We start from the raw sequence: 12,338 nt of genomic DNA on the forward strand, positions 1-12,338 counted from the left end.
CTAGACACAGTGTGTGAAACCTCCATTTACCAACTGGCCAAGAGCAAGTAGAAATTGCATTTGAATATTTCTAATTACTCAGCACTGGCCTACATACCAAGTCACCCAGTATTAAATGTAGGCATGTTGGGGGAAATAAGACATCAAGACTGAATTGACTTACTGTATACTTACTTGATTCAAATTAAGTCAATTATTTCAATAGAAGTATACACGTATGAAAACAACAAAACTCAATTAATGTAAGATGGTCACTAGAAATTTTATGTAGTATTTAAGTAGCACTCCAGCTAAGGATCATGCAAAATGTGATTCATGGGTAAAAAGCCTACATATTTTTACTTTTGATATTTTGTTTTAAATGTCATAGTAAACAGAAATTAACATGTGGTTTTTCATATAGCCCATGCTCTTTGGAGATAAAAACTATATAGAATGCACTGTAGATTTCAAAATGAAGGGAGATCCATGTAACTCTGTAAATGACGCTCAAATACAATAGAATCTACTGGATTTTCAATGTTGAGTATCTCCTAAGAGCAGACAGATTCAAATGAATAATTACACATTTCATAGTATAGACCAATAAAATAACTTAATTACAAAAATAAAAATATGTAGCCTTTTTTGGGGTATATCACTTTTTTTAGATTTTGCATGATTCTTACATAGACAGCTACTTAAATCCTTGACATAAAAGAACCAAAATTCTAAAATCAATGTTAAAAATGTGTGTGAAACTAACCATTGCCCCTAAAGGGACTAATGTCCACACACAGCCTGTTGAACTCTGTACATTCAGGGACATATGATTCATACTGGACACAATTTTTAGGGTGGATAGAGTAACTCTTTTAGAGGTTTCCTTAGACCAATTTAGCATGGTGCTGCACCATGCTGCCCTCATTAATTTTACAGTGTGCCCCAGTCGGCAAACTTCCATTGTTCAGAATAAATTAATTATTTTTTGATTGATTAGTAAATAAACATATAATCCTGTTGTGTTTGTACACATTTATGACATTTTATAACATCCCGCTAGGGTGAAAGCTGTTTATTGCAGGTATAAGAAAATAAAGTGCCCCCCCCATGTCAAGATGGGTTGCCCCCAATATGACCACTTGTAACAGTTGAGAGCCCTCAAAGTACTTACATGTAAATAACCACGCCTTCATGAATTTCTGGGGAAAACACTAACTTCAGACACACGATTTGCTGCCATTTCTAAAATACCCAACTCCAAAGAACAATCAGTACCATTCTTTTTGTTGACAACACAATACAGAAAAATGACTAATTTCTGACAATATGCACATCTCCATATGGCAGTTTAAAATTCCATTGAGTTTCATAACAATCCAACAATCCTGCAAGACTTTAAGAAGTGGATAAAGCATGAGACCAAGTTTTGCTGAAAAATGCACCAGCAGTTACATTGTATATCTACAATTTATGTCCAAACATAAATTCCTGACAATATGCACACCTCAGTATGGTAATCACACACTTCATTGAATTTCATTACAATCCTACAAGTTGTTAAGGAGGAGTTGTGGACAGCCACGTTTGGTGAAAAATGCTTAAGTTCATCATTTCTACAATCCCCCCCCAACACAAATTCCAGACAGTATGCACATCAGGTATCAGATAATATATTATTTCATCCCACAAAGTTCCACAACAATATGGAAAGCTGGTAAGAAAATATATCCGAAAGACAAACAGACCGACGGACAGAATTGAAACCTACATTTTGTACATGTATTTAACCCCAAAACTTGTTTGCAGGGGGTATAAATATCATTTTTTTTAGGCACTTTCAAAAGGAATCATTATGTACATGAGTAAACATGTATACATGTACAATACATTGTATGTACAAATGTATGAACAGTGATAAAACTTAATGCCAAAGAGACATAAAAAGATAAGTGTAAAATTGTTACTTCTATTGAATGTGACGATTCTTTCCAATTCAATAATAATAATAATAATCCAGTCAAAACAAATTGCAACAGGAAATGTTTTGATTAAAATATGTAGCATTATGACCCAAATATACACAGAAAAAAGTCCAACAAAATAAAACTTGCAGAAACCTCAAAATATGTATTTAAAATAACATTGGCAAGAGGAGACAACTCTGTAAAAAAAGAATGTTTTTTGTACAATTTTTGTCCTTCTTTTCAATTTCATGTAATGAATGATACTTAGCTCATTGTCGACTCTTACCTATAATATGCTGTACGATATGTAACATTTTGAATTATGATAGGTAAAAAATGTATACCTTAATTTTTGGGAAATAATGAATCACAGAAAACGCTTACTTTCATCATTTTGAATTTTTTAAAATTGTATTGTTTATTTTTGTAAGTTATTATCAACAGTTTTGCCTTTGTTAATTGAATCTTTTAAGCATAAAAATTAGAATATTTATCAAAATTAGAATTATTGAACTACATTATAACACCAATTTATGATACTTTTACACTAGGGTGAAGGATGTTTATTGCAGATTTCAGCAAGTAAACTGTCCTCATGACAAGGTGGGATGCCCCCAATATAACCTTCTGTGACGGTTGAGTGCCCTCAAAACACTTACAATAAATAACCATGCCTTTGCAAGATTCTGGGGAAAACAGTTCTGCTATAGCTTAGAACTAAAATATTTCTGTTGCAATTAGTTTAGATTATGGGCAGAATTTTGCTACATAAATGTAGATTGACAGGACTTTAAATAGATCATAAAAAGCCACCAACAAATTCAGAACAATTTTGCATGAATTTCAATTACAAGTACTGTACATGTTTGTATATTTGTTTAAGATGTTAAGTCCAAACCAGTCAATTACACCACTTTTTTAGGTCTGAATTAGCAGTACAAATGTATTGTCTTTCAGAATATAATAAACACTGTTGTTACATGGTACAAATGTATAGCCTTACAGAATATTATTTACACTGTTGTAACATGGTACTTATTCAGTGTAACTAGGTCCGAGTGTCAGATGTTCTCTTGGAATGTTGATATAAACTGTATTACATTTCATATTTGCCATTCTAATGCATTCCCAACCTACATGTATTAACATCATTTTGTTTAAGTCTACACTTACTTTGTAAGTGGATTACTGCTGACATCCAAATCCTGAAGATTTTTACAAAATTTAATATTTTCTGGGATGTCACCAATATCTGAAATAAATCAATAAGTAATCAATATAAATAATAAAATAATCACAGGTTATTACAATGTACATGTACAATTACAACCACAAAAGATTTCCCATAAAATGCCAAGTACAATTGGAAATTCCTGTTTTTTTTCTGTATATAATGAATTACAAACTGGTTATTTTATGTTCTTTGTTAATAAGACCTGTCAGGTCTTTGTCCATGGATTGTTTTTTTCTTTTATCATGTAGAAACATATATTTGCTGTTTTTATCAATATTTTTACATGGAGAAATGTTTTAATTTTTAATACTGAACTCAACGCTCTGTACATGTAAATGACTTGAACTCAATGCTCTGTACATGTAAATGACTAAGTTTCCATGAATTTGATTGGTAGATTAAGACCCATTCTTGTGAAACCACAGAGCCACATGACTTACATACCATATTAGCAAGCATCCCAAGTGCTCCAAGTGAGCTTAACAGCAACGTTTGTGAATGAAAATAACATTCTAGTTGAGATGGCCGTAGTGATAGCATTCTGTCAGATTCTGTAACCAGTAGAAATGGAAGTCCCCCAGCAAGAATACAAGAAAAACCAAAGCTCACTAACTGATAATATGTACCTTTCGACATCCAAATTGATTTGGATCAAAATCTAAAATTGGAGGTGCACAAAGGAATGTGTAATAAAAATTCTGTAAAAGTTTCATTGAATTCCATTCAGTACTGTACATGTATTGTAGAAGGAGTAAAGGATGAGAGATGGTTGCCCTTCTGTGTAATAGTTGTGCAGGGTTCTCAATCCTCCCAAAAAATAGCAAATCCCAGGACTCCCTTGCCACAAAAATGACAAGTCCTGTAAGGAATTCAGAGGATCTCATGTTGTGTGTGTTCAAGTTTGTACTGCCATTAGATAAAGATAACATGTGTTAGTTCACCTTCTTTCACTTTCTCCAAACACAATAACATTTTCAGCCATTGCATATGGAATGTTATTATTTTCTTTGGTGTACTGGGTGTACATCAGGCGGTTGTTTTTGACCACTAAAAAATGCTTCCAGTTTACTCTGAGACATTTCTGATTTAAAGTATGTTTCAATTACAACCTACATATAAACATATATATTTATTCTAATGAATAGTTTATCTTAAATTGATACCGACTGATGTTCACTCCTACATAAAAAAACTGATTATCTATTATCTTTCAAGTTTTATTTGTCAATTGTTAACACCATACGCTAATCATCTCAACTGCTTGAATTCAAGTTGGACAAATGGGACAAATCGACTACATGTAGAGTTATCGTAATGTAGATTTCAGCAGCTGAGTCCCCTGGACTCCCCTGTAGTGATTTTCAGGGGCCTTAATGAAATTTGGAGGTCAGGGAACCACAAGCTTGGGTCCTAAAGAACCCTGTTTGTGCCGGAGTATCAGTTGAAACTTACTTCAATCAATTATAATTTTCATGAAACTGGCTAAAAAACTTCAAAAAAACTTGTTACATGCAATATAGTGTTCCTGCAGTAGGGTACGATTTTTTCCACCCTGTTGAGTAGAAAAGTAATCAATGGAACCAAGATTCTTGCAGAAATCAAAAGAATGTAACCCAGGGGCAATGGCCAGACATGGAAAACAGACACACATAAAAAAGAACACAAATACCAAAATGATACATAAAAAGTAACAAACGTAAATAAGCAACACACACTCCACTAAAAACTAGGAGCATGGACCAGGTGGAAAAATTGAAATCAATGACGACAGATTTTGTGAAAAGGGAGGTAATGATCCATCAGTGCATCCCAGCATTACAATCTTTTCAGTTAAGATCCTGAAATCGATACCAGGTCTATTTTTATGACTCTTATCCAATACCTTCTTTAGCTTAACGGAAAGTCAAAAATGAAGTAATGACTGCTAAAAATTTTGTTTATCAATCAAAAACTGATTTATCTACTGTCTTGAACACTAGATTTCCTTTATATCTAATGGATAAAGGCAAGTCAATACCTACGAACATGACTATGGGTCATCTTATTCGTAATTTGTAGACATATACATGCATATGAAACAAGACATTTACAAATTGGATTGACAGCCAAGAATTGTGATATGTACATGTATCTGATTGTGGCAGAGTGGAATTGTTAAACCCCTACAGCACTTTGGTTTTTTTTAACAATATTTTTAATTGATTCATTCCACCATTGTTTTTTTTTTGTTTTTGTTAAAGATGTAATGACTTATTTAATATGAATTGAACAGGATGCTAAAACTTTGCTTAAAGATTCAAAAGATCCAAAATAGGCAACAGGATGTTCATTTTTTTTTTTTAAAACTGCCATATACATGTAAGTGTGCACTTATATTCAACTTAGCAATAATGAGACTTATACAATTAAAACCATGTCAATGTCATTTTCCTCATTTATTTATATTTACATTAAAATTATAAAAAAATATTCAAAAACAGTATTTGGTTCAAGGTAAAATTCAGTAAAATTTATTTGATCAAATGTCTGGTTAAAAAAAAAACAACTCTGGAACCACTGATATTTACCTTGAAACAAGTAGCTTAATCCCTAAGTTCTAAAATTAAACTGATGAAAAATCCCAATGCATTTTTTTGTGCAGGTCCCTAAAGGACATTTACAACAACTTCATTAAAACCTGTCAAGGAGTTTCAGAGAAGAAAGTGATAGGAGAAAAGTATACAGACTAGGACCGACAAGAAGTGATGGCAATAGCTTTCATGGCCCTTTGGGCCAGGTGAGCTAAAACGATATGCAATGTATCTGGAGCTGATGGTAAAGTAACTAAGAGTGAAAAATAAGAAATCAAGAAGGTACTTGAGGTTTTCACTTATATACGAAATACCTTCTTACATATCACTTAGCTGGAGACAAAAGAAAGATAAATGAAACCACTGACTATATTCATTTTTTACCAGAATTCATTGAAGATGCCATGCATTCCAACATGATGAACAAGACAATCACAGTAGCCTCCCTTCAATGAGCAGTGTATGTCAGCCCAAAGGAAACATATTCTTTTTCATTAAATATGGGCTAACTTGTCTCAACATAAGGTCTGATATTTCCTACATATGAGATTAATTTTATTTTATGCATGAAATCCAGTTGTGTTGTACACACTGTGTACAAATTTGTAAATTGAAAAACACCCATTTCACACTCATTCAAAATGGCGGAGAGTAACACTTCCGATTAATTTCATCGAGATCTTTTTTTGCAAAATATATTGTAAATATCAGCTTACCATTTCTACTGACATCAAGTTCCATAAGATTGATGAGATTAGCAATCTCTGGTGCGATTCTTCCAATCTCATTATCACTTAAACTTAGTTTCCTCAGCTGAACGAGCCGGTAGAACCCCTTGAATGAAAAATGTAAACAAGTTGTCAAATCTGCAAGATTAAAACGAGTGCGCAGAATTAGAAAAAAAATTATCGGACTACAACTTACCTTTGGTAAATCTTTTAATTGGTTAGCATCCAATAAAAGTTCCTCTAAGCATCGTGTATATCGCAAAATATCATCGGGGACATCTGTCAAATTACAGTGTCGCTTGTCCAAATATTCAACCTGACGATTGCACGCTTTAAATAAGGGAATACACTTAAACATGGTGGAAAATATGGCTTATATTACGGTCTACTGTTATTAAAATATATCATGTCTATAGTAAAAACATAAAAGAGGAAGAAGTAATCGGTAAAATCCCTTTTTGAAGGTAAAATCCTCACAACTTCGAATGCTACATTTAGCCGCGTGACGTCAGATTGTCTCCCATCATGCAAAGCGCGGCAGGTACTCGGAATTTCTTGTTCCGTAGTTTATGTCACTTCGAAGCATTTCCAGAGATAATTTAAGTAAAAACGGGTTTGATTAATTATTAATTATTGAATAACAGGGCATTAGAAGTCGACCAGCACATCTACAGGCACTTAGATGTTTCTGGCAATATGCATTTTTTGGGGAAAAAGGGGGGGTAGGCCTATTACTCAACCAAATATGTGCTGTGACCTGGTGGGGACATGGGTCACTTTCGTTAAAATTCGGTACGGGTGCAGCTGGAGCCGAAAAATACCCCCAGTCATATTTATGTTTAGCATGATATATATATATGTCTTGCTGAATCCCAATCATATATTTCTCGGCGCAAAAAAACAGTAAACCATATAATAGCTTGTTTCAGTTTTATCAAATCCCTTACACCCGCTCATTTTAGATATGGAGTTGCCCCGATTAGAGTAGAAACTGGTAGATATGAAAATTTTGAAAGAACTGTTTTCAATTGCAGTACTGATCGATGGGTTACATGTTATACGTACAACGTTCTATATATCAATATATATTTCACCTGGTATTTAATTGTCAAAACAAGCTCTAGACAATTAACGTTAGGTCATCAAAGAGTACCAAAAGCAAGTCAGAGCAAGATGTCGTATTAGTAATTTAGCCGAACTAGTCACAATTTTCGAATTTAGCAGAAGTCAAGTATGCTCTTCTGTTCAAAGCGTCACTTTTTTTTAAAAAAATGTATCAAACCGTCTTAACATTCACTCAGCCGATTCCTGCTAAGTTCGGTGTTGGTACTTTTGCTTGCGAACAACGACTCGGCGATGAATTGAAATACCAATTTTTACCGAGGATTTTTATAGTTAACTTCAAAAATTAAACATTTCATTCCGAACCAGAAATAAATTTGTATTTCTTGTTCTTAAGTATGGGTCCCGTAGAGAACATCTCAATGTTTTAATCAGAAGGATACGTTGGCCCCATATGTCTATCTTTGTAATATTAATGCTTTCTTATTTTGATCTACAGGTTTTTTTGTCGTCAAATTAATCCACTGTATTATACATGTATTACACATGGTCCGTGCACACAACCAGCTTATAAAGCATTTCTTCTGAAAATGAGACCCCCCTAAACAAAATAAAACGAAACGAAACACAAACACAAATACGAAAGAAAGAAAGAAAAAATAAAAGCACTCAGTGTGTGGTGTAAACTATTTAAAATGACATCAATTATTACCAAGAATGCGAAAAATGAAAGAAAAGTAGTTAATTCCTGCAGTTTGTTGTTAAATGTGTAGTTTTATAAGTTTTATTTGAAATCAAAACTTGCTTCCACTCACTAATACACTGTTAGTGGGAACTCAACTTTTGCAATGACTCGGGGATGAACAAATAAAATCAAGCCAAATGACGTTCATCTGGGACCACCCCAAATTTTTTTCTGGACCCGCCACTTCTAAATTATGCAACTTATGCTAAATGATGCATCACATTTAAATGAACATTATAATCTGTTATCAGAAAATGAAAAAAATGTATTTATATCTAATACTGAAAACATGAGTAATATAGCTACCAAAACCTGCAGCAATATTTTATCAAGGAGAAATATTCTTTTATATCATTAATTAAAAAAAAAACAACATAGTTTTACATTTTAATTTTTAAGAAATAAACTTTATTTAAAACTCTATATCTATTTATATAATTGTAAATGTATATAGTTTGAACATAGAAGGCACTTCTTAACAATATCTCATAAATCTTTTTAGATTGGTGGGTGTATGCTTATCAGGCCTCCCCCACTCTGTAGACAAAAACAAACTTTAATGTTTCATTTGTTCTATGTAGATTTTAAGTATATATGTTAGTATGTGGTGAGACTATTATAAAATATTGACTCTGAATCTGTAATATAGCAATTCGTCAACTTATTAATTAAGATTAAATAAATATTTTACCCATGGCTATCAGCTGCTGCAGACACTAATTGATTACAGGAAAGTTTGTCTTAGCAATTAATTACACATTTAAATTGTAGAAATATGACCCATTGCTGTAGTACAGCTCAGAAATGACAACCAATTGACAATAAGTAGACGATTATTGAACTAACCATATATTAATAGAACGGGGGGAGGAGGGGTGGGGTCACTTCCTATATACCACTATATACGGACGTAACGCTGGAATGGGTCTGTTTTTCTAGAGTTTAAATATGTGATTGGGTCATTTGTTGTCATTTATCAATGGTTCATTTGTCTCTTAATTAAAAAAAATGTTAGGTACACACAGGGAGTGTAATATTACAGTCTTTGTTACACAGTAGTAGAATGTATGAATGGGTATGTATTTCTTGCAGACAAATATATGAATGGGGATGTTTTTCCAGCCCCAGCTGCATCCTTGTACCGCCGTGATTAACAGACCCATTCCAGCGGAACTTCTGTACATACTGGTATATCGGAAGTTACCCGTGGGTGGGCTAACATATATGCATCGGGACCTGTGCTATTAGTTTTTATTTATTTTTTTTTTTATAAAGTGAAAATTATTAATGTGCGATATTTTGTCGGCCATAGTCATTTTGGCCATGGTTTTCAATATGCATTCAATTAATTTAATTTGAAAAAAAGTTCTATTTGATTCATCATTTAATATATTTATCATCACCAGTCAATATGTTTCTTTCGTGGTTAAATAATTTCATTGGAGTTCAAAATGTCTGATTATGTGTTAAATCTAGACATGGACTTCATATTGCATCCCTGGTCCTGGTCAACAGGTATTTGTTGAATATGTAAACGTTACAACAAATCAGAAGTAATGTATCATTACTTTCCCTAAATTTCATAAAAAGAACAAATTGCGTCATTAAATGCATCACCGACTAAAAAAAACTCCATGAAGTTAAAACTCTTGTTCGTTCGAGAGAGGTACAATTAAGAATAAAAGTCTTTCGCATCCCGGAAGTTACATGTTAATGTGCATTCCGGAAAGGAATGTAACTGGTTCTTGCAAACAGCTTTAGGTGAGATGACCTGAAGTCCCCTGAGTTCAAGAGAGCTTGCCTACCAATTCTTACACAACTGTATGTTCTGTGAACCGTAAACAATATCAAGCATAAATAAGACCTTGTCGTAATATATATTATGAATTCCCGACCCCAACATTTTCTATAATTGCGTGCATCTCTGGTGAATATCGGGTATATCTACAGATCTCTCAAGATATTGAAGATAACAAGCTAAAACCTTGAGTATTATCAAAACAAAATATCACGTGTTTAAAGTTCAAAAATATAACTAAAATGTTATTTAAATGAAAGAAACCAATTCAAGCATATGGAAACGACCTTTTGAAAATAAATGTATATTATATGAAACCATTCCGATAGTATATGATATATTCCTATGATTTGATTATACGTAATAACTGAATGAACAGTTACAAAAAGCCATTCTTTAAACTTGCATAAAAAATTTTGTCTTTTAAGATATAAAATTAACCTACCTTTTATATGAATATGATTTATTCTGATAGAACCATAAATAACACAATGGTATATTATACGAAAAATTACATTGTGAGATAATCTCGAGTCCATAAAAATACCAAAGAATACCCCCAGAATACCAAGAATACCAAACAATACACAAGAATACCACAAAATATTAAAGGATAGTCATAGTAACTATAGATAAAATAAATTTTCTATTGAGACATGATATAGTTGAATGTATTTTTTAAACTATGTAAAATTAGAGATACGGAGAATTAAAACCAAAGACTGAAGTTGAGTAGGACACCAAACCAGATGAACAAAAGCAGAAGACCGATGTCAAGTTTAGAGAACCACCCAGAATTTCCAATTTCTCTGACAGTAACAACAAAGGAGAGACGAGTTATGAATTATGGCGATGCGAGGTTACGAGACTTATGGCAGACAAGTTGTGTGACCATGAAAACATCAACTACCAGGCAGAAACCTACCGCTACGAGAAAGAGTAAACAAGGGAACCAAGGTTATAGCGGTAATCAAAAGAATGTAATCCAGGGACAAAGACCAGACATGGAAAACAGACATACACAACAAAGAACATAAATTGACTAAAATCATACATACAAAGTTACAAAAGCAAATGAGCGACTCGGACTCCACTAAAAACTGAGAACAATAGAAATCGCGCTCTCGTTTAGTTGAGGCGGAAAAGTTAATCCTGTTGTTTACTGCCGTTGCTAATGACTTAAAAAGTTACTTCAAGACAAAAATTTTATTATTTTCCAATTTAGATTAGGAATATCATTATTAAACATTAAATTATCAACAAAAACTGTATCAAATAATAGTAAGACAAAGCCACGACCTTTAACTAAAATGGTTGTGAGTGGAGTACGTTTAATCAAAAATAGCTCATGCTTAATGTTTGGTCACAAAAAAAAATCGGGAAAAAATAGACAAGTCCGTCAAATGTGTATCTACTAGCATACCAAATTTTGGATTTTTTTTCGCTGTAATAAAAATAGAAAAAAAAGTTTAAAAGAGTCGGGACTCGAATGCTTGCCGATGTACACATGACATACATTTACTTAAGTTTACCTGACAGTGTATAATCACGTCAATAAGCTCTTTAAACAATTAAGTTCAAGGTTACATGTACTTGTATATCGGCAAAGTGATTATAGACCGAAAGTGCTTTATCAAAATTACTACAAATGTACATCTACAAATACTAATAGAGAAATTAATATTATTTTCAAATTTTATTAATTCTTGCCTTTCAGGTGTCCGTGGTAGTGTTGAACATGGTTTTTATTTGAAACGTCTCCGCGCAGATTTTTTTCTCCGTCAAAATTTGCAAATTATGTAAAAAATCTGTTTTATCATGATTCTTTTCAAATCTGTTGAATTGCCTTAAACAACACTTAGTTTGTGAGTTCAGGATTAGGTTCTGTATTTACGTCGTTTCTTTGTTTGGTTTTAGTTATGCCATGCGTTTTGTCTTTTGATTTCAGTTTTACGTTTTTATTCTTGATTTCTTTCTCGCCATTTTAGTCCCGAATTTCTTATGTTTGTGTTACAATTACACTTCTCTAATTCTATGGTTTACGAATTTTAAAACTATGCCGCTTTTTTTTCAACAGAAAAGGCAAATACACCACACACGTGCACAGAGTGTATAAAATCAATATGCAGCACCGAGAAAACATCCCGATGCCGACATAACTGGTTGATCAGAGGACCACATTCCTCTAAAACCCCAATACAAACCTTCTTTTACCTTAGCTATTATAATATTTTATCAAGGTCAACTCAATCTCG

At 32.9% G+C, this 12,338-nt stretch overlaps 1 protein-coding gene across 36 annotated transcripts in view; it reads right to left on the minus strand.

The window, feature by feature from the left end:
- LOC148597793 (protein scribble homolog) overlaps positions 1 to 7,012 on the minus strand; it is a 71,143-nt gene extending 64,131 nt beyond the window's left edge. For all 36 annotated transcript variants that reach the window (XM_088560329.1, XM_088560358.1, XM_088560354.1 and 33 more), the window contains exons 1-3: positions 6,675 to 7,012; positions 6,467 to 6,584; positions 3,120 to 3,198 (exon numbers count right to left, since the gene is read on the minus strand). In XM_088560329.1, the coding sequence (XP_088416455.1) occupies positions 3,120 to 3,198; positions 6,467 to 6,584; positions 6,675 to 6,836 (359 nt within the window). In that variant the 5' untranslated portion in view covers positions 6,837 to 7,012. The remainder of the gene's footprint in view (positions 1 to 3,119; positions 3,199 to 6,466; positions 6,585 to 6,674) is intronic.
- Positions 7,013 to 12,338: the final 5,326 nt, after the last annotated feature.

This window comes from Perna viridis, chromosome 14, assembly GCF_037379345.1.
Source record: "Perna viridis isolate PV_CMFRI_1.1 ecotype Kerala chromosome 14, ASM3737934v1, whole genome shotgun sequence".
Classification (NCBI taxonomy): domain Eukaryota; kingdom Metazoa; phylum Mollusca; class Bivalvia; order Mytilida; family Mytilidae; genus Perna; species Perna viridis.